We start from the raw sequence: 19,214 nt of genomic DNA on the forward strand, positions 1-19,214 counted from the left end.
AAAAGGATATACATTGAAAGATAAGTCTCCTTGCTATTCCTGCTCCACCGTGCCCCACAGCATCCTCATCAGAGGCCACCAGAGTTACCACTTTTTGTGCAGTCTTCCAGAAATAATATATGCACAAATAAACATATCTAAGTCTTTTTCCACCAAATGGCAGCCTTCTATGTATGCTGTGCTGCACCTTGCTTTTTTTAATTTAACATGAGATCATGAAGATGATACAAGTATATTAACAGCCTCCTGCTTTTACATGGCTGCATACTATTCCATGATATGAATGTATCATAATGATATAACAGTCCCCTACCAATGGGCATTTAGGTTGTTTCCAAACTGCTGCCATTGCAAGCATGCTACAGCTAATAACCTTGAACTTCTATTATTTTGCTCATGGACTAACATAGCTAGGATAAAATCCTAGAAATGGAATTTTTGGGTCAAAGAGTATGTATATTTGTCATCTTGGTATCCACTGCCAGCTAGACCTCCTCAGAGGGTGCCTATGACTTTTACAGTGGCAGTGGACCAGAATGCCCATTTACCCTCAGCCTTGCCAACACCGTGTGTTAACTGACACCTTAATTTTTGCCCATTTGATAGACGCCAAGTGGTATCTCAGTGTAGTTTGATTTTTCTCTAACTTTTAAATCACAAAGAGTTAGTGATACTGACTGTGCCTGGCCGTTTGGGGCACTGGGGACTCAGATGAATCAGCCTCTGCCCGCTGTGGAGCTCTCTGGCTGGTGGGGGAGGCAGAGATGTAAACAGGATCGACAAAACAGTGTCAGCAGAGTCTGAGATAGCACTGGAAGCTGAGGAGCAGCGGACAGATACGCCGGCAAGGCTCCTCGGAAGAGGTGACCCGGAGTGACCCCCGAAAGAAGGAACGGTATTCCCGGGGAGAGAAGCCTGTGTGAGCAAAGGTTCTAGGCCAGCAACCACAGGTGGATTGGAACCCCTTCCTCCACCCACCCCAAGTCACTGCGGATCTTCAAGCCCCGCCCACAGCCCCGCCTCTACGGATAGGGAGGGGGAGGGCCAGACGCCCTCTTCCCTCCTCCTCGCGCTCTCTGCGGGGGAGGGGCGTGAGGATGCCCAGGGTTGGCGGGGAGGAGCCGGCGTCGCCAAGGCAACTAGGCCGGTGGTCTGGCCCTGGAGACCCCGGAGAGAAGGAAGAAGTGCGGAAGGAAGGTACGATGGGCTTCGCGCGCGGGTCCGGGTCTCCCGGGTGGAGTTGGGAAATACCAGGCAATTCTCTCTGTTGGTTCCTGGTGGCACAGGGAGCCCGTGTGTTTGCGAGTGTGTCTGGGAAGTTCTCCGGGTGAGTGTGCCAGTGCGTGTCTGGGTATGTGCATGTGTGTGAGCGTGCGCACGTGGGCACAGGCGTGCGCGCGCGGGAGTGTCCATGCAAGATGTGTGTGCTGGCCCATGTGCACGTGTGCCAGCCTGCGTGCCTGTAAGTGTGTGTGCACTCGTGTGCGCTTCTCAGTGTGCCCAGGCGGGCTGCCCAGACGGAGCGGAGAGGCCCACCCCCTCCCCAGCCGTTGGCCGCCCCTCCCCGCCCCCCGCCGCCTGCGCCGGCTGCAGCCTCCCTCCACCTCGCTCACCCCCTCCTCCTCGCACTTTCTTCTGTTCTCCCTTCCTCTCGGCTCACACAGCCGGACTCCGCGCTCTTCTCGCTGGCCGCCCTGGGAAGCGCCGGCCGCCACCGCCCAGCCTGCACCCGCCGTCCCCCAGTGCTCGGGCACCTGTTGGACGCACAGAGACAGGTGCAGGGGGCTGGGCCGGCGGGGGCTTGAGGGTGAGGGTGAGTGTGTGTGTTAGCCTGTGTGTGCCTGCGGGGGTGTTCCGCTCTCCATCGGCTGCGATTTCTGGCTTCCTGGGGAGGCAAGCTCAGGGGGAAGCATCTGAGGCAGGGGTCCCCACCTTGGCTGAAGGGAGCGATCAGGCAAGGAGGCAGATCCTGGGGTTGAATGGAGGGACAATGAGCCGTTAAAGTCTAGAGGTCTAGAGGGGTGGGCCTGGTGCAGAGGGCTGGACGGAGCCTCCAAGGACAGATGAGGGGGCCTATGGGGCCGCTTATTGGGAGGGCTGGGCCCAGGGCCAGACAGAAGCCCAGAATGAGGGGCAGGAGCTGGGAAGATGGACAAAGGGACAATTTAGAAGTAAGTGGGCAAGACTGAGGTGGAGCCAGAGCCTATCCTGGGGGAGTGGGCTGGCAGCCCAGCTCCTGTGGGGCAAGGCTTGGGATCTGGAGGGCCCAGGCCTCTTGTCTGCCCACCAGCTGGCACAGGCCACCCTCTCCCTGGACACCCAGTAAGGGAGGCCAGTGAGGGCCCTCTAGGTGGACAGGGCTGCTGCAGGGCCCCTCAGCAGCAGAGGGCAGGTGTGAGGAATTAGCCCTGGGTTCATGCTCTCTCCCCTCTCCCCCAGCAGGGGTGCTGCATGAGGGGCCGCAGGGGTGACCGCATGACCATCAACATCCAGGAGCACATGGCCATCAACGTGTGCCCCGGGCCCATCCGGCCTATCCGCCAGATCTCTGACTACTTCCCCCGCCGGGTACCAGGACCCGAAGGGGGTTGTGGAGGCTTTGGGGAGGCCCCTGCTGCTCTGGCCCCCCTGGCCCTGGCCCCCCCTGTGGCCCTCCTTGGGGCCACCACGCCCGAGGATGGAGCTGAAGTGGACAGCTATGACTCCGATGATACCAGTGAGTTTGGGGGCTTAAAGGGCCCAGGGTGCTAGTGGGGGCCTCCAGGCTTGTGGGGAGAGGACTGGGCCCTGTGGGGTGCATGTGCGGGTGGAAGGCAGAGGCACTGCTTCCAAAGCGGCAGTCAGTGTGGAGATGAATGTCTCAGCAAGGCTCAATATTAAAAATTTTTGCTGAGACACTCAACCACCCACACAGCCCTAGTTGTGGCCGAGCCAGGGACCCAGACAGACACACACACATGCCAACTCATTTTCTTGCATACATGCTCCCAGGCTGATAGACACATGAACACACCTTGACAGCCATCACACCTGCCCATCTGGTTTGTCTCACACACCTGTCTTTACACACTGACTCACATCTTTTCCCTCTTCTCCAGCCACCTTAGGCATGTTGGAGTTTGACCTTCTCTACGACCAAGCTTCCTGCACGCTGCACTGTAGTATCCTCAGGGCCAAGGTGGGTGGGCACTCCCTGCTCCCCAAGCCCCAGGAAGGGTGGGTTTCCATCCTTCCTTCCCTTGCCCAGGCCAGGCCCCTGCCCTTTCCTTCCCCACCCCCTTTTTGCCTCTCCACACCTCAAGGATCCAGCTCTGCAGAGTGAGGGAAAGGCTGACACCCACAGTCCTCTTTTCCTCCCTCCTCCCCAGGGCCTCAAGCCCATGGATTTTAATGGCCTGGCTGACCCCTATGTCAAGCTGCACCTACTGCCTGGAGCCTGCAAGGTAAGGGCCTCCTCCCTCCCCCAGCCTGGCCCAGCCTGTGGGTCTGTCCTAGACCCCTCTAGCCCCTGCCTGCAGCCTCTAGCCATCTGGGAACACGGATTTAGAACCCTTCGTCTCTGCACCCCAGGCCAATAAGCTTAAAACCAAGACTCAGAGGAACACGCTGAATCCCGTGTGGAATGAGGACCTGACGTACAGTGGGATCACAGACGACGACATCACCCACAAGGTGCTCAGGTGAGGGCTCCATGACAGCTGACACTGTAACCTTCTTTGGTGGCTCATCTCCCTGTCTCTCATTCAGACCCTACCTCTCCATTGCTCAAGAACATTCAATGTCTCCTATCCCCTTTGGCAGAAGGCCAGAAGTTTTCCCTTGCATTACTGCTCCTCAAACACAGGGCTGCCCCTTCCAACTGGCCAATTGCCTTACTCCTGACCTTTATCTCTTCTACCTAGAAAGCGCCACTCGCCCCCTCCATGCCAGCCAAACTCCCATTCATCATTTGAGGCTCAGCCCAAACTCGGCCTCCTCCTGAAAGCTTTCTCTGATCACCGAGACCCTTTCTCAGAGCCCTGACTTAAGCCAGGCCTCCGCAGCTGCCCATTCTGCTCCCTGCAACCCCCTGAAATCTCTCAGGAGTGAAGTCTTCAGGGGCAGAGAACTTCCTCCATCACCAGAGGAGATGGAGCTGCAGGGAGCGTTTCCTCAGGCCAGCGAAGGCGGTAGAACCCAGGCATATGCCGTGACCTCACTCTTGGTTCACCCTATCTGGGAAATAGGAAGCCATGGAAGGGTTTGTAGCAGGGAAGGGGCATGGTCAGGGCTGTGTTTTAGAGATTGCGTTGGTGGTGATGGAGGTGGTGATGAGGTGTGGAGGTAGATTGGAAGGGAGAACAGAGACAGAAACCAGAAAGGTTGGCATCAGATTCCAGGTATAAGAGAATGAGGCCTGAAAAGAACTAACACTTTACTGAGTGCTCACTGGTGCCCCGCCTGGCCAAGCACTTTTACATTGGTTTCACTTGCTCCTCGAACAGCTTTAGGAGGTGGGCATAGAGGATTAGGGAGGTTAAGTGACTTACCTAAGGTCACACAGATAGCTAAGTAGCAGAGCTGGAGTCTGGACCCCTCCCTACATTCCACTATGGAACCCTGGTGGTGCAGTGGTTAAGAGCTCAGCTGCTAACCAAAAGGTTGGGAGTTCAAATCAACCAGCTCTTCCTTGGAAACCCTATGGGGCAGTTTCACTCTGTCCTGTAGTATTGCTGTGAGTCGGAATCGACTCAATGGCAATGGGTTTAGTATTTTTTTGCTCCATCACACGGCCACTCAACAGAGCCATCACAGCAGCAGGAAGCACAGGGGGCTGCAGAAGGGGATGGATAGAAGTAATACTTTCATCTTGGGGCTCCTGGTCTCTCCTGGGCTGGCTCCCTGCTCCATGGAGAGGAGTGCCAGAGGACAAGGCCCTTCTAGCTCTTCCATCCTGAATCTGTGACCCGTGCCATCAGTGTGCACCCTGTGCATGCTCAGTCAGATCCTGCCCCCAGGCCCTGAATGAAGTGGTCCTTAAAACCTATGAGAGCTTCCTGGAGTAGCTGAGCAGGGCCTGATGGACCAAGGGCGGCCCAAAAGGGAGGGATGGAGGAACAGAGGCAAATCGTCTTTCTCAAGCTCCAGGCCTGGTGCTTGCGGTGCAGCCCTTGTGAGGAAGCGCATTTTACAGCTGAGATGTGGAGTATTTAGGGCAGAGCTGGGACCAGCCTGGGCTTCTCAGTTCAGTCCGAGGATCTTTCTCCCACACTGCAGCAGGGCTCAGGTAGCCCGGGGGCCCTGACCCTGCAGTTCCCTGCCAGGATCTCCGTCTGTGATGAGGACAAGCTGAGCCACAACGAGTTCATCGGGGAGATCCGCGTGCCCCTCCGCCGCCTCAAGCCTTCCCAGAAGAAGCACTTTAATATCTGTCTTGAGCGCCAGGTCCCGGTCTGTGGGGAAGAGGGGGGTTGTAGAGACGCCAGGGGTGGGGACGCTGGGAAGGCCAAGTGTCCAGTATCTTCTCTTTGCCCTCAGTTGGCCTCGCCCTCTTCCATGTCGGCGGCACTGAGAGGCATCTCCTGTTACCTGAAGGAGGTGAGGCAGCTCAGAGACCACGTGTGTGTTGCAGGGGGGAGGGGTAACGGAGGACCCAGGCTGAGCCCTGTCCTGCCGCCTGCAGCTGGAGCAGGTGGAGCAGGGCCCTGGGCTGCTGGAGGAGCGTGGCCGCATCTTGCTGAGCCTCAGCTACAGCTCCTGGCGCCGGGGGCTCCTGGTGGGCATTGTGCGCTGTGCCCACCTGGCTGCCATGGACGTCAATGGCTACTCAGACCCCTACGTCAAGACGTGAGCCCTTGCCCTGCCCTGAGGCCCACCCTCCCCTTCCTCGGAAGCCTGACTCCTGCCCCATCCTCTGGAACCTGGGCCCTCCCTAACAGCTACCCCCTCCCCCCAGGTACCTGAGGCCAGATGTGGATAAGAAATCCAAGCATAAAACGTGTGTGAAGAAGAAGACCCTAAACCCAGAGTTTAATGAGGTAAGTGGGGCAGGGGCTAGAAAGTGAGGTGGGCTGGGGGAAGAGAAGGTCAGGGCCTGATGGAAGGTACGGCTTGCCCTCTCCCCAGGAGTTTTTCTATGAGATAGAGCTCTCTGTTCTGGCCACCAAGACTCTGGAGGTCACAGTGTGGGACTACGACATTGGCAAATCCAACGACTTCATCGGTGAGGGGTGGAGCCCAGCTGGGTGGTGATGATGGAGGGCAGACTGGCAGTAAGCTGGGCCCTGATTTTGCCTGCCTCTACCTGCTCCCCAGGTGGCGTGTCCCTAGGGTCAGGTGCCCGGGGGGAGGCCAGGAAGCACTGGGGCAACTGCCTGCAGCAGCCGGACACAGTTCTGGAGCGCTGGCACACCCTGACCAGTGAGCTGCCCCCGGCGGCCGGAGCCCTCCCCTAAGCCTGAGCAGCACAGCGGCTCCCAGCACTAGACCAGGCTGCCCGGCACAGCCCCGGGGGCTGCATCCAGCACCCAACCTTTGCACGAGTGTGTTGCACGTTTACACGGGGTCAGGTGTGCCTGCCCCGCACTTCCTGTCTTATTTTGTGAGAACCTCTGTGACCTGGTGGGCCTGTCTTCTGGTGAGGAACTGTGGAGATCTGTATTCACATATGCAAACTTCCGCCTGCCTGACTCGCTATGATATGCAAATATGCAAGCCAGCCATCCTGGCACCTGTACAGGGGAGTCCTGTCACTGCCCCCTGCCCTAAGGCCCGCTGCCCATCCTCCTTCCTGCCTCTCCAGGCTGCCTGTCCCCCTCCCCACAGGGAGGAGGTCAGATTAGTGGGGGCTTGGAAGAAAACGAGGTTTCCAAAAAAGGACGAAAAAAACTGAAAAAGAGCCACCCCTTTAATACAGTCTTCATTAAAATACTTAGCCCTGGAAGCTGCCCTCATACAGGGTGGCCACCACAGGGTCTCTGCTTGCTCAAGAGGTGGCAGGTGCTCCCAGGCCACTCGTATAAATAAATAACTGTTCCCCGGATGGGGCTGGGGTGTGAGGACAGGGGCCTGCCAGCCCTGCTCAGGGCCTACCTTCCCAGGAGGCATTTGTGCATGTTTACGCCTCTTCTGATTGTGTCAGTGGCCGAAGCATGGCAACTGGATGTCAATAAACATCTCTGAGGAAGCTGGGGGCTCATGTGTGCTAGCACGGCAGGGGGCCATGGGCAGGGCGCAGGTGCCAGGTCACTCCGGGATGTCGATCACCAGGTCATCATCCCCATCTAGGGCATCATCGCCGCTGCCTGCGTCGCTGAACATCTGCCGAGGGACGGTGCTCAGGATGGTGTGGGGAGGCATCTTGGGAGGGGGCAGTGGGGCCAGGGCTGCCCCCATCCCAGCCCCAGCTCCTCGACCTGGAAAGGTCAGCGGCCCTCCCACAGGGCAATCGGGGGGTCCCACCGACATCTGCAGCAGGGGGAAGAAACACAGGGAAGGCTTGTCAGCTGGGGGGCTCTGGGATTCCCAGGGGGTTGGGTACTGCCCCCTAAGGCAGTTCTGGGGGACAGGAAAAGGGACAAAGGCTCATTTACGGGGCAGTGCATACAATCTGGCTGGCCACTGCTGGACTCAGGGCCTGCCCCCACCACACCCCCTTCAGAGTCCCCAATGAGCAAGTGCCTGGAGGTGAGGGGTGGTGATGGAGGTGTTGATGAGGGTGAGAAGGTCTTGCAGGAAACTGGGAGGGAAAGGCTGGCCCTGCACTCCCCAGGGAGGCCCCTCGGCTGCCCTGGTAACAGCAGAGTCAGAGTCAGCCTGGAGGGCCGGCCTGCCTGCCTGCTGGAACCCTCAGATGCCGCTTGCCACCACTGGTTCCTGGTCCTCCTCCTGCAGGACTGACTGGCTCAGTGGAGGGTATCACAGGCTGCCCAAGCCCCCCTCCCCCTCCTTCTGAGGCTTCTACCTCTTCTACCTTGGAGGGCCCTTCCTCGGGATCCCCGCAGCCACTGGCCTAGGCCAGGCCCTCCTCTCAGCTCACCTGTGCTATGGTACCAGCCTCCTAACTGGACTCCCTGCCTTCAGCCTCTCCCAGCTCCAGCTCCTCCTCCACACTGCAGCCAGAGTGATCTCTCTAAAACACAAACCTGCGCATGTCATTCCCCCTCCAGGGCCCTCCGCTCCTCACTGCTCTCGGGACAGGCAGGCGGCAGACCTGAGCACAGGCCGGTCCCTCCACCTGAAGTGTCCTCCTCTATTTGTCAAAGTCCTGCTTTGTCCTCTGAGGCTGGGAAGTAGCCTCTGTCCTGCCCAACCCTCTGCCCCCCTCCCCTGCCAGGTCAGTCTGAAGCCTCCCCATCCAGCCCTCATGCTTTGCCTGTGGGTACAAACCCTGTTCTTAGCACCTACTATATGCCAAGTGACTTCTGGTCATGATCTCTGACCCTCATGCCCACCCTGGGAGGGAGGGGAGATGATCTGCCAGAGGAGGAAACAGGCTTCAAAAGGGAGGTGTTAAGGAACTGGCCTAATGGGTCCCCGCTGGGCTGTGTTCAGTCAGGGGAAACACTTATGGGTGGTCTTCACAGTGGTCCTTCTGGTTGTCTTAACACATTCAACCTTCATGGTCTACTCTCTGCTTCCCAAGCTCCCCACCTCACTGCCATTCCTGGGGTGGGATGGGGGTCAGAGTGGGCTTTTCCCTCAGAGGTGGTGCCTCAGGGTTCAGGAGGCCCACCTGTGAACAGCCCCCTTGCACTTAGTACCAGGCACTCATGGATACATGGGAGCAGACACACAAGCACAACTGAAAAGGACAGCTGCACGAGGACTGTCCCCCTCCTCTGGCCACCATCTCTCCATCCCCACCCGACTCTCTGGCCCTACCCTTGCCTGGACTTACTCAGTGGCCTCCTCATGGATCTTCAGCGTGACCGACAGCAGCTAATACTTATCTGTGGCTTACTAGAAACCAAGCACTGTACTAAATGTTCTTCTCTCCTTAGTACATTTTATCCTCACAATGACCCCATCTGACAGAGAGGAAAGCTGAGGTTCAGAAAGTTAGATGACATGCCCAAGGTCACACAGTGACTAAGTGGAGGAGCTGGGATTCAAACTCAGGTCTGTCTAAGGCCCAGGCTCTGAGCCAACCTGCTCAGTTTTCACAGCTTTCCTTCCTCTGGTCTGTGTTGCTACCTCCAATCTGTTCACACCAAGTCACTCAGAAATTTTCAGTGGCTCCCACTGCCTTTTACCATAGCATGCAAACTTTGATTCTGGGTGTTGAGGCCTTCTATGACCCGATCCCATCCTATCTTTCTTTCCAAGCCTATTCACTCTTTTCACTCCTGCTCCAGCCCAAAGAAACACTTCTGCCATGTCCCTGTCTTCATGTCTTCTATTCCCTCAGCCTGGAATATCCAATTCCACTTACCCTGTGCTCAAATGTCACTTCTTTGAGGTCTTCCCTGATTTATCCCCTCCCCCTCGCACAGCAATTGATGTGGGCCCCTCTCCCAACTAACATTTCTCTCACGTATGTCAGAACCCAGCTCCCTGACATTCCTCTACTTCAGAACCCAGCACCAACCAGAAGGCCTCAAACCCCCCATGCCCAAGCCACCTCACACCTCCACTACCTACTCCAGGCCTCTCTGACCCCCCGTTTCTCTGCCACCCTGCTCTACAGGCCAGAAACAAATACCCTGCTGAGCAGAGCAAAGGGCCATTATTCTCACCCCCATCTTTCAGGCTCAAGAGGTTAAGTACACGAGGCCAAGGTCACACAGGGAGTAAGTGACAGAGCTGGGATTCGAACTCCAGAATCCATACTCCTAATCATCACAAATGTGGCTTCCGATTTCACTTCTGGCTTCAGAGCCTGAGTCTACAACCCACTTGAGAGCTGCTTAAGCCCAGTCCCTTTTCGACTTTGATTCAGGGCTGGGCACTGTGCCTCCTGTGTCTTCGGTGGTTCCTCTAATCTCTCCTGGGGCTCAGTGCTCAGACTTCTTCTCTTCTCCAACCACATTCTGTCCTCAGTGATCACATCGGTCTCTGTGCTGATGACTTCCAAGTATATATCCCCATGAATTCCAGGCACCCATATCCAGCTTCTAGTTGACCTTTCCAGAAAGCATCTCAGCATGTCCAGAGCCAAACTCCTCTTTTTCCCTCTAAAACCTACTCCTTCCATCTTCCCCCCATCTCAGGAGAAGGCAACTACTCTTCTTCAGTCGCTCAGGCTAAAAACCCCAGAGTCATCCTTGACTCCTCTTTCTTACAGCCCACAACTGGTCTTAGGAATCCTGCAGCTTATTCTTTAAAACATCCACAACCCACTTTGAGTGTTCCCACAGTCCCTTGGTTTATTACAGTAGCCTCCTTGTTGGTATCCCTCCTTCCACCCTGCAGTCCTTCCCCTACCCCTCACCCAGCATGGTGTCTCCATAACAGTCTCACTAATTTTGTTGAAGTGTAAGCAAGTGAGATCAGACCCCTCCTCTGCTCAACCTTTCCAATGGTTCCCCGTTTCACTCACAGTACAAGCTAAGGTCTTTATAAGGCCCGCCACAATCTTGCTCCTCAGTTACTACTCTGACCTGAACAAGCCAAGCATGCGCCCTCCTCAGGGCCTTTGTGCTGGTCGTTTCCTCTGACTGAAACACTTCCCAGAGAGCTACATGGCTTGTTCTCATTTCCTTTAGCCCTCCAATCAAATAACATTCCAAACTACCCAATCTTAAATGTCAACCCCCATCCATCCTGGGTGCTCCCTGTCCCCTTTACTCAAGCTCATTTTTCTCCACTGCTACCTATTTGTTTACTTTCTGCCTGTCTTGCCAAAATGTGAGCTCCAAAAGGCCAGGGGCTTCTGTCTGCTCTGTTCACTACTGCATCTGTAGCACCTAGGACAGTGCCTGGCACCTAGTAATGCTCAAAAATCACTAGTTGATTAAATCTCGTTTGATCACTCACTTTACAGATGCAGAACTGGCGACCTGGAGGGTCAAAGAGACCTGCTCAAGGTCATATGGTTTTTAACTGGTGGAAGCCTTGACTGGATTCTACAACTCTTTCCTCTCTTCTGGGATGCTGGCATCACAGAACATCCCCAGTATGTGAAAACCAAGTCTTGCTGCTACCCACACTGCAGCAGTGAGAGAGGTGGACCCCAGGTACCCTCACTCTGAGTTCCCAAGGCTGGTTCTGCCCCTGATTTGTCTCTGCAATGAGCTGTGGGCCAGGACCTCTCTGAGCCACCCCTCAGAGCCTAGCCCTGGCCTGGGCCCCAGGAGCTCCAAATCAGTTATTCAGAGTTCTCGGACAGGCCTCCAGTCCCTGTCCTAAGCCTCCCTTGGATGGCTGTCCTCCAGCCATCCTGGCCCCTCCCTGGCCTCCCCAAATCAGGGTACCTTGAGTTTCCGGGGCAGGCGGGGCCGTTTCTGCCGCGTGGGCCTCAGGGGGCTGGGCTCCCTCAGGGGGCTGGGCTCGGGCAGCTGCAGGGCCAGGTAGTCAGAAGGGAATGGGGGGTAGGGGGGGGAGGCCAGCTGCTGTGGCGGGATGGACATGGGAGATGGAGTGGATTGGGGTGGGGGTGAAGGGGAGAAATGCAAACAAAGGGAGAATGGAAAAACAAAAGAGATGGCTGATGAGTGTGGCTCCCCCTGGCTCCTGAGAGAAGCGGAGGGGACAGCAGTAGGACTTTGTCCTGTGGTCTGCTCTCCTCAGTCATGTCTGTCCCCCATTCCTACACCAGAGAGAGGAAGCGGGCAGCCCGACTCACACCCTCCAAGGGGTGCTTGCTGGCCACACCCAGAAAGACATCCCCAGAGCTAGGCCAGCTTCACCCCAAAGCCTGGCCCCTCTGCCCAAATGATACCTGTCTTATTCCCAGGCACTTTAATTCACCACTTCCCACCCTTGACCCCAACTCACCGAGCTCAGGTATGGGGAGGGGGCCCCAGAAGCCTGAAGGGGAAACCCTGTTGAAGGAGGCAGGGAGAGACTGGAGGGGGAGGGGGCACCACCCAGCGGAGGGCTTCTCTTCCTGGAGAAAGGACAGGGAGGAGGGGTCAGAGGCAGCTAGGAGGCCAGGTATCCTACCCCCTACCCTCCCCCAGAAAGGAACACTGGCTTCTTCTCACCTCTTGGGGGCTGGAGTGTCCGACAACTTGGGTGTCCCCTCTGTCTCACTGTTATCTGAAGACGCAGTGGCATCTGAGTCTGTGAGAGGTGAGGGCTGGTTTACTGAGGGGCAGGGGGTCTAGTCTACCCCAGAGGGGTGTAACCTCAGCCCTATGGAAAGCCAGAGGAATCTGACTCCTCAAATGGTACACATGTGCTATTCTGGGCAGGCTCCCAGCTTCTTAAAACGTCCTTCACATCCTACTTCCTGCCCATGACAGTATGTCTGTCAAGCACTTACTATGTGCCAAATTCTGTACTGGACACTTTATATTCACTATCTCTTCTCGCCTTGGAAACTATCCAAGGAGGAAGGGAAGGGTATCACCTCAACTTTCCAGACAGGTCACTGAGGCTCAGAAAGTACTGTGTGGGGCCGGAACTTGAACTCATGTCTGTGACCCCTTGACCACTTTATGTCACTCTTTCTTTATTTGCCGCTAAGCTCCCTTCAGCTCCTCCCTTTGCTCCACTGCTGACATCTAAGTCCTGTTGTTGTTCCCCTCCAATCTCTCCTCCCTTTATCACTGTCCCCCATTCCAACTGCCACAAGGTCAGGCTACCACATCAAAATCACCTCCTAAGCAGTCTCACCTCACGCTGCCACCCACTAATCCACTCCAATCCCGGAATGACCTGAAATGTAAACCTGATCACATCTCTCCCCACTGTCAGCAAGTACTCGAACCAAACCAAACTAAACACACTGCGTCGAGATGATTCTGACTCATAGTGACCCTATATGACAAAGCAGAACTGCCCCACAGGGTTTCCAAGGCTATCAATCTTTACGGAAGCAGACTGCCACATCTTTCTCCCAGGAGTGGCTGGTAGGTTCGAACCACCAACCTGTCTTGGTTAGCAGCCCAGCGCTTTAACCCCTGACCACCTAGGTTCCTGATCTTATCTACTATCCTCTTGAGATACATAAATGAATGGACACTGCATGTTCCAAGAAAACATTTATAAAACTGAGCAGCCTGGCTGGCAAGAGTTTGCCGATTCCTGCTCTAAACCCATGTTTAGAGGCACCGTGAAGGGAGGTGATTGTAACACAGGTTATGAAGGCCAAACAGTGGAACAAGGCCACAAATGGCCACCTCAAACTATGGATCTCAACCCATTGATGGGTCATGAAATCAATTTAGTGGTTTGCAACGAGCATCAAAAGGAGAAGATAAAATGTCTAAAAAGTATCAGGATAAACTGAATGTAGCGTTCTTAACACTACTTCACTATGTCTTATAAGTATATATGCGGGGACTTGATCTTGATGTAAGATATAGTGCTCTATATGTGTCACCCTCTATGCCTGGCTTGTTCTTACCTCAGGGCATCTGTATTTGTTATTCCCTCTTCTTGGAAAGCTCTCACTCATATCCTCACAGGACTGGTTTCTTCCTATAATCTAGGTCCCAGCTCAAATGTTACTTTCTAAAAAAGGCCTTTCTTGATCACTCTATTGAGCCACTGCCTGTTACCTGCTTTTGAATGATCTGCAAGCTAAGGTGGCTTTTACATTTTTACATGATCGGGAAAAAAAAAAAATTTCATGACGTGAAAATTATATGGAATTCAAATTTCAGTGTTCATAAATAAAAGTTTTATTGGAATACAGCCATTATTATTTTTTTACATATTGTCTATGGCTGTTTTTGCACTACAGCAGCGAGCTGAGTAGCTGGGACAGAGCCCATAAGTCTCACAAAATCTAATATATTTACTACCTGGTGTTTTACAGAAAGTTTGTCAATCCTTGCTCTATGCCAATCACTACCACATAACTGCTTTTACTCCTTTCAAAACCCTTACTCTATCTAAAATTCTAGCTCATTTCTCTGTTTACTTCCCCCCTACCCGCGAATATGAATTGCAAGAGGCCAAGGGCTTTGTCCATCTTGGTTATTGCTATACTCCCTGTTCCAAGCACAATGCCTGAAACACGGTACTCAATAAATACTTGAGTGAAAGAATGGTAGGGGTGGAAGGCAAGCAAAAGGAACCGCTGGAGGCTGCACAAGCCTCCAGAGCCTAAAAGGAGCATCCCAGAAAGCTTGCTGGAGTGCCAGAAGCCATGTTCTCCGTCAATTTCTCATGACGTTGCTCACCAGAAGAGTCTTCATCCACGTTCTCGTACTGCAGAAGTCGGTCAAGAAGGAAACTGAGGGAAGAGGAGGGGAGAACAGGACTGTTTATTCCCATCTCAGCGATGCTCTCTTGGGCCCGCTAACCTCCTAGCTGGTCCGCTGGATCCTCGGAACAGCTTCGAGGCAAGCGCTAGGCATTTGTGGCCCTATTCCAGGGCAGGGCCCGAAAGTAAATCCACCGTAGCCACCTCACCATCCTCCTCCCTCAGTGTGCCTCACCTCTTGTCCCGGGACACCTTCAGCAATTTCCTCTGCGCCTTCCTCAGCTCCTCCTGGAAGCACTCGTGTTCCTGCATCCAGGCAAGGTAGGCACTGAGCCAACGGCTGTCCGTAAAGGGCCCCAGAGGCTAGCGACAGCTCTCTCCATCCCCCTTACACATGGGTAAACTGAGGTCCTCTCAGCGCCAGGCCTCACCACCCAGAACCTCTCCACCGCAGCACTCACGTAAATGAGAAACTTGAGCTTCCGCTTCAGGTTCCGATATTTCTTTTTGTAGTCCACCTCGCCGTCCGTCGGCCCGTTCATGACCGGCCGCCGGAGCAGCGACCCAGCGTCGGTAGTCCTGCTACCACGAGCCGGCTCAACCGGACCTAGACTTCCGGAGATTCTGTAGGACTCTGTCCACTGGGACTACAACTCCCGCCGCTCCCCGCGCCCAAGGAGCGTAAGAACACCTACTGCCCTCACGGGTAATATCGGGAAAGGAATGTTGCTTCGAGCGGCTACGCTAAAGATGGCGTCGCAGTGACGTGATGATGTCACAAAGATGGCGGACGCCGGAGGGCGCCGTTCCTGATTGTAAATGTGCTTACAGATTTGAAGGCACAAAAAGACTCCCCCACCCCAGGATTCCTAGTCTCCTTGCAAGAATGTCTTCTGCCTTTCGAAATAACAGCGACATAGCTGGTGCGCGTGACCAGGCGCCATGAAGGCAGCGTCGCGGGTTGATTACATCACACCTAAGGTTGCCGGCGCTGAAGCGGTTTCTAACGAGAACTTTGTTACAAAGATTCGTTCTAAGAAAGGGAAGGAACCGCGAGACCCTCCAACTGCCGCGGGGGGAAGCAAGATTTGCCTGGTAAAGTTCTCTGCCCGAGCAGCCTGCGACTGAGACATAACGGTCCCTCGCCTCCCGGTGCCACGGCACTGCGCGTGCGCGACCCCCTGTCAAACGCGCTGACGGAGGCTGTGAAGAAAAAAGGCGGGAGCCGCCAATCCCGGGTGGAGCAAAATGGCGCGGGATAGCGGGATGCAGGAATTCACCCGTAGCCTCTTCCGAGGACGCCCGGACCTCAGGTGCACTTGGGGCTGGAGGTGGGACTGGAAAGGGCAGGGGCGGGCTGGGGACTCCGTCTTGACACCATGTCCCCGCAGTACGCTCACGCACTCCATCGTACGGCAGAGGTTCTTGGCTCACGTGGGCCGCGACCATCTGGAACCTGAGGAGAAGCAAGCGCTGAAGCGGCTGGTGGAAGAGGAGCTGCTGAAGATGCAGGTGTGGGCACGAGCCTGGGCCACAGGGGGCGGGGCTTGTTGCCAAGGTGGTGGGGCAGAACACAACCTGGGTACATGCTTTGCCGTCTTGATCTCTTGATGCACACACAGGTGGACGAAGCGGGTACCAGGAAGAAGCTAGATCTTACGAAGAAAGTGAAGAGGCCTCCTATTTCCTCCAGTGAGCCAGAGAGAAAAAGATTCCGTTTAAATTCAGAGTCAGGTTAGTGCCTCTTCCCAGCCATCAGTGCCTTTTGCATTGTTGGTTTATTCAGAAAGTATTGAGCACGAAGTATGTCCCAAGGTAGATAAGGGGGGTTATTGAGTCGGGAGCCAGTATCAGGGTGGACTTGTAGCTGTTTTCTGCTGCTCTTCACTCTACCTGTCAGAGCACGACTAGAGGCAACCTATCCCAAGTGAAGGGAGAAGGGACAGGAAGAACCAGTCCCATCCCATCTCTCCATATTCTAGAGCTCAGCTCTGCAGCTTCCAGTCCAGACTGCTTTGGCTCCTCAGCAAAGAACAGAATGGCAGCAGCAGAAGTCAGCCCAGCTGAGAAGAGTCCAAGGCGAGCCTCAAAGAAAGCAATGGAGAGCAGAGATGAGGAAGAACAGCAGAGGGACCCGACTGCAAAGATGGGATTAGAGGAGGTGGTGAAGGACAGCAGTGAGGAGGAAGAGGAGGAAAGCTCTGTCAAAACAAGTAAGGTCTGGAAGGAAGAGAGTAGTGAGGAAGAGGAGGAAAAGGAGGAAGAAAAAAAGGAGGAGTTCAAGGGCAGGACTAGGAAGAAAATGATGACAAAGAAGGACAAGCAGACACTAGGCAAGGCCTCAGTCAGCAGGAAGCAGGCCAAGGAGGAGAGTGAGGACAGTGAGGAACCTGCCCAGAGTATGGGAAGGAAGGGGGAGGGAAAGAAAGGAACTAGAAGCCACCAGGAAAGTGAAAAGGAGAGTGACAATGATAAAGAAGAGATTCCAGCCATGAAAAAAGAGAGTAGAGAAGAGGAAAAGGGAGAAGAGGGGGAAGAGGCAGAGGGAGAAGAGGGGGACAAGGAAGAGGAGGAAGAGGAAGAGGAGGGGGACGAGGAAGAGGAATGGGAACGCAGAGCCACGAGCAGTGGAGGGAAAAGGTTAGCTTGGGAGGAGAGGAGCTTTAAGCAGAAAAGCAGGGCAGGGAGGCCAACGGGAGACTGGGAGGACGGAGGGGAAGAGAAGGAAAAAGAGGCAACAGGTAGTGGGGATAACATCGGGGGAGATGAAAAGCTCCCAGTGCGAAGGAAGAGCAAGGACAGGGCCCAGTGTAAGGTTGGGAAAAGGCAGAGTGGGAGCAGCGAGGAGGACGGGGAAGACAGCTGGAGGAAGGTGAAACTAAGGAATAAAAGCACTGGAAAGACAGCCAAAGCGGACAGTATCAACGGTGAGGACAGTGACTTGGAGAGGGAGGTGAGTGACAGCGAGGCAGGAGGGAGTCCCAAAGGGGAGAGGAAGAACCGCTCTTCCAAGAAGAGCTCCAAGAAAGGCAAGACACGAAGCTCCTCTTCCTCCTCCTCAGATGGAAGTCCAGAACCCAAAGGCAGGAAGGTGAGGGTGAAGATGGGGAGGAAGGCCACCATCAGGGAATAGGGAGACCCTGACTCAAGCCCAGCAGTCTTGGCCTTCAGTTGCTGTCTTTCCTTGCCAGGCTGTCTCTGGTCGCCGTGGTGAAGACCACCCAGCTGTGATGAGGCTAAAGCGCTATATCCGGGCCTGTGGGGCCTATCGCAACTACAAGAAGCTGCTGGGCTCCTGTCACTCGCACAAGGAGCGCCTCAGTGTTCTCCGGGCAGAGCTGGAAGCCCTGGGCATGAGAGGTGAGGCTAGGAATGCCCTGGGGGCCACATGAAGGGGCCTCTGCTGCAGAGGAGAGGCTCACTTGCCCTTTCTGGCCCAGGTAACCCTTCCTTGGAGAAGTGTCGGGCCCTGAAGGAGCAGCGGGAAGAGGCAGCCGAGGTGGCCTCCTTGGACGTTGCCAACATCATCAGCAGTTCAGGTAAGGGGCTTCCTCTCACTCCCCCAGGAAAAGATGGGGTTGGGCTTTCGCAGACAAATAATCTCCCCTTCCCCCTAGGCCGGCCACGCAGACGCACAGCCTGGAACCCTTCAGGAGAAGCAGCCTCCTCAGGGGAGCCGTACCGCAGGACCCTGGACTCAGATGAAGAGCGGCCCCATCCCCCACCCCCAGACTGGTCACATATGCGTGGCATCATCAGCAGTGATGGCGAGAGTAACTGAGCTCCCCCTGCCCCGCTAGGAGGGACCCTTGCCACTTGTACAAAGCATATATAGCACCTTCTGTTTTGTGCCTGCACAGAGTTGAAGCAGCTTTCTCCGAAGACAAGCAGCCTCCAGAGACACAAGCTGTCGGGACCCAACTTTTCTGCTTCATTTTCTCAGTTTAAGTTGTTTACAGGGGTTTATTTTTTAAGATTCAATAAAGGAGTGTTTGTAGTCACCTCATCAAAACTGGTCCTCTCTTACCCTCTGTACTTTGGGCCAGGAGCTGAGCAGGAGCCACTGCTCCTCATCTGTTTCCTCCTCTTTTCCCAGGCTCTCCAATTGACTCCCAGCCTCCAGACACTGCCATCCAGTCTGCCACCAGACTATTATCAGAGAAGGGTACAGCTGCCTATTCTCCCTCCAGCCTGCCCAGTGGGCACCTCTCATCACCCTGCTTTTAGTTACGTCTGATAACCTAATGCCTAGTTAAGAGGATCTGGATAATTGGCTTTGGGAAGAATGTGAAGCACAAAATGACTTGGAGATAGCTGGTTTGTGTCTTCCTTTTCCCTCTTCTTGGAAACAGCCACTTAGTGCATGGGATTACTCTCTACTTCAGTCTAAAAGGAGCGGGTACAGGACTTAGAAGCCCTGGTGGTACAATGGTTAAAGTGTTCAGCTGCTAACTGAAAGGCTGGCAGTTTGAACCCAGCAGCAGCTCTGCAGGAGATTTCTCTCTGGTGATCTGCTCCCATAAAGATTACAGCCTAGGACACCCTATGGGGCAGTTCTACTCTGTCCTATGGGGTCATTATGAGTCAGAATCGACTCCATGGCACACAACAAAAGGACCTAGACCTGACCCCATGCCTCTGGCTACAGACTAAGCCAATGAAGTCACCTCAGGACTTTGCTGGAATCTTTCTGTTGAGGTTGCTTGGTAAGATGTAAGCTTGGAGCCTATGCGTGAAGTGAACCTTCTGAGAATCCTCAAAGCTAAAGCAAAGAAAAGCAGGGAAATCAAGAGACCAAGAGGCAGATTACATGCTTTGAGGCCTTGGATCCAGTTATGGCTGAAGCCATCAAAAACAACTGAAATTTTTAATTACACAGCCCAATAAATACAAGTAAACTATCACTTGCTGCTGAAAA

At 54.8% G+C, this 19,214-nt stretch overlaps 3 protein-coding genes across 5 annotated transcripts; 2 read left to right on the forward strand and 1 right to left on the reverse strand.

Moving 5' to 3' along the window:
- The first annotated feature begins 1,578 nt into the window (after positions 1 to 1,578).
- On the forward strand, positions 1,579 to 6,434 carry DOC2A (double C2 domain alpha). Its single transcript, XM_004386635.1, has 11 exons — positions 1,579 to 1,775; positions 2,443 to 2,716; positions 3,099 to 3,178; positions 3,369 to 3,443; positions 3,571 to 3,680; positions 5,304 to 5,430; positions 5,518 to 5,577; positions 5,663 to 5,826; positions 5,936 to 6,017; positions 6,106 to 6,202; positions 6,295 to 6,434. The coding sequence occupies exons 2-11, from the start codon at positions 2,452 to 2,454 to the stop codon at positions 6,432 to 6,434; spliced, it is 1,200 nt and encodes a 399-aa protein (XP_004386692.1). The 5' UTR covers positions 1,579 to 1,775; positions 2,443 to 2,451.
- Positions 6,435 to 7,174: 740 nt separating this feature from the next.
- INO80E (INO80 complex subunit E) lies at positions 7,175 to 15,136 on the reverse strand. 3 transcript variants are annotated; one of them, XM_004386636.2, is made up of 7 exons: positions 14,758 to 15,136; positions 14,532 to 14,602; positions 14,274 to 14,326; positions 12,126 to 12,204; positions 11,917 to 12,028; positions 11,394 to 11,528; positions 7,175 to 7,446 (listed from the first exon to the last, which is right to left on the reverse strand). In XM_004386636.2, the coding sequence occupies exons 1-7, from the start codon at positions 14,836 to 14,838 to the stop codon at positions 7,225 to 7,227; spliced, it is 753 nt and encodes a 250-aa protein (XP_004386693.1). In that variant the 5' UTR covers positions 14,839 to 15,136; the 3' UTR covers positions 7,175 to 7,224. The 3 variants fall into 3 exon arrangements, with proteins under 3 accessions (XP_004386693.1, XP_012413971.1, XP_012413972.1); XM_012558518.2 differs by lacking the exon at positions 7,175 to 7,446 and adding an exon at positions 7,956 to 8,110; XM_012558517.2 differs by lacking the exon at positions 11,394 to 11,528.
- Positions 15,137 to 15,544: 408 nt separating this feature from the next.
- HIRIP3 (HIRA interacting protein 3) lies at positions 15,545 to 18,766 on the forward strand. The gene is made up of 8 exons (XM_004386637.2): positions 15,545 to 15,609; positions 15,688 to 15,808; positions 15,919 to 16,030; positions 16,279 to 16,457; positions 16,554 to 17,387; positions 17,488 to 17,656; positions 17,737 to 17,835; positions 17,914 to 18,766. Exons 1-8 carry the CDS (start codon positions 15,545 to 15,547, stop codon positions 18,075 to 18,077), a joined length of 1,743 nt encoding a protein of 580 aa, XP_004386694.1. The 3' UTR covers positions 18,078 to 18,766.
- The last annotated feature ends 448 nt before the right edge of the window (positions 18,767 to 19,214 follow it).

This window comes from Trichechus manatus, unplaced genomic scaffold (assembly GCF_000243295.1).
Source record: "Trichechus manatus latirostris isolate Lorelei unplaced genomic scaffold, TriManLat1.0 scaffold00170, whole genome shotgun sequence".
Taxonomy (NCBI): Eukaryota; Metazoa; Chordata; class Mammalia; order Sirenia; family Trichechidae; genus Trichechus; species Trichechus manatus.

Bases quoted from the DNA above. Each gene is read 5' to 3' on its own strand.
- DOC2A (XM_004386635.1), top strand. From the start codon at position 2,452: ATGAGGGGCCGCAGGGGTGACCGCATGACCATCAACATCCAGGAGCAC. The intron at 5,431-5,517 runs GTCTGTGGGGAA...CTTTGCCCTCAG, and splicing joins GTCTTGAGCGCCAGGTCCCG to TTGGCCTCGCCCTCTTCCAT. The intron at 6,018-6,105 runs GTAAGTGGGGCA...CCCTCTCCCCAG, and splicing joins TAAACCCAGAGTTTAATGAG to GAGTTTTTCTATGAGATAGA.
- INO80E (XM_004386636.2), bottom strand. From the start codon at position 14,838: ATGAACGGGCCGACGGACGGCGAGGTGGACTACAAAAAGAAATATCGG. The intron at 12,205-14,273 runs GTGAGCAACGTC...CACCTCTCACAG, and splicing joins CGTGGATGAAGACTCTTCTG to ACTCAGATGCCACTGCGTCT. The intron at 7,447-11,393 runs GTACCCTGATTT...CCCCTGCTGCAG, and splicing joins GCCTGCCCCGGAAACTCAAG to ATGTCGGTGGGACCCCCCGA.
- HIRIP3 (XM_004386637.2), top strand. From the start codon at position 15,545: ATGGCGCGGGATAGCGGGATGCAGGAATTCACCCGTAGCCTCTTCCGA. The intron at 15,809-15,918 runs GTGTGGGCACGA...ATGCACACACAG, and splicing joins AGGAGCTGCTGAAGATGCAG to GTGGACGAAGCGGGTACCAG. The intron at 17,388-17,487 runs GTGAGGGTGAAG...TTTCCTTGCCAG, and splicing joins CAGAACCCAAAGGCAGGAAG to GCTGTCTCTGGTCGCCGTGG.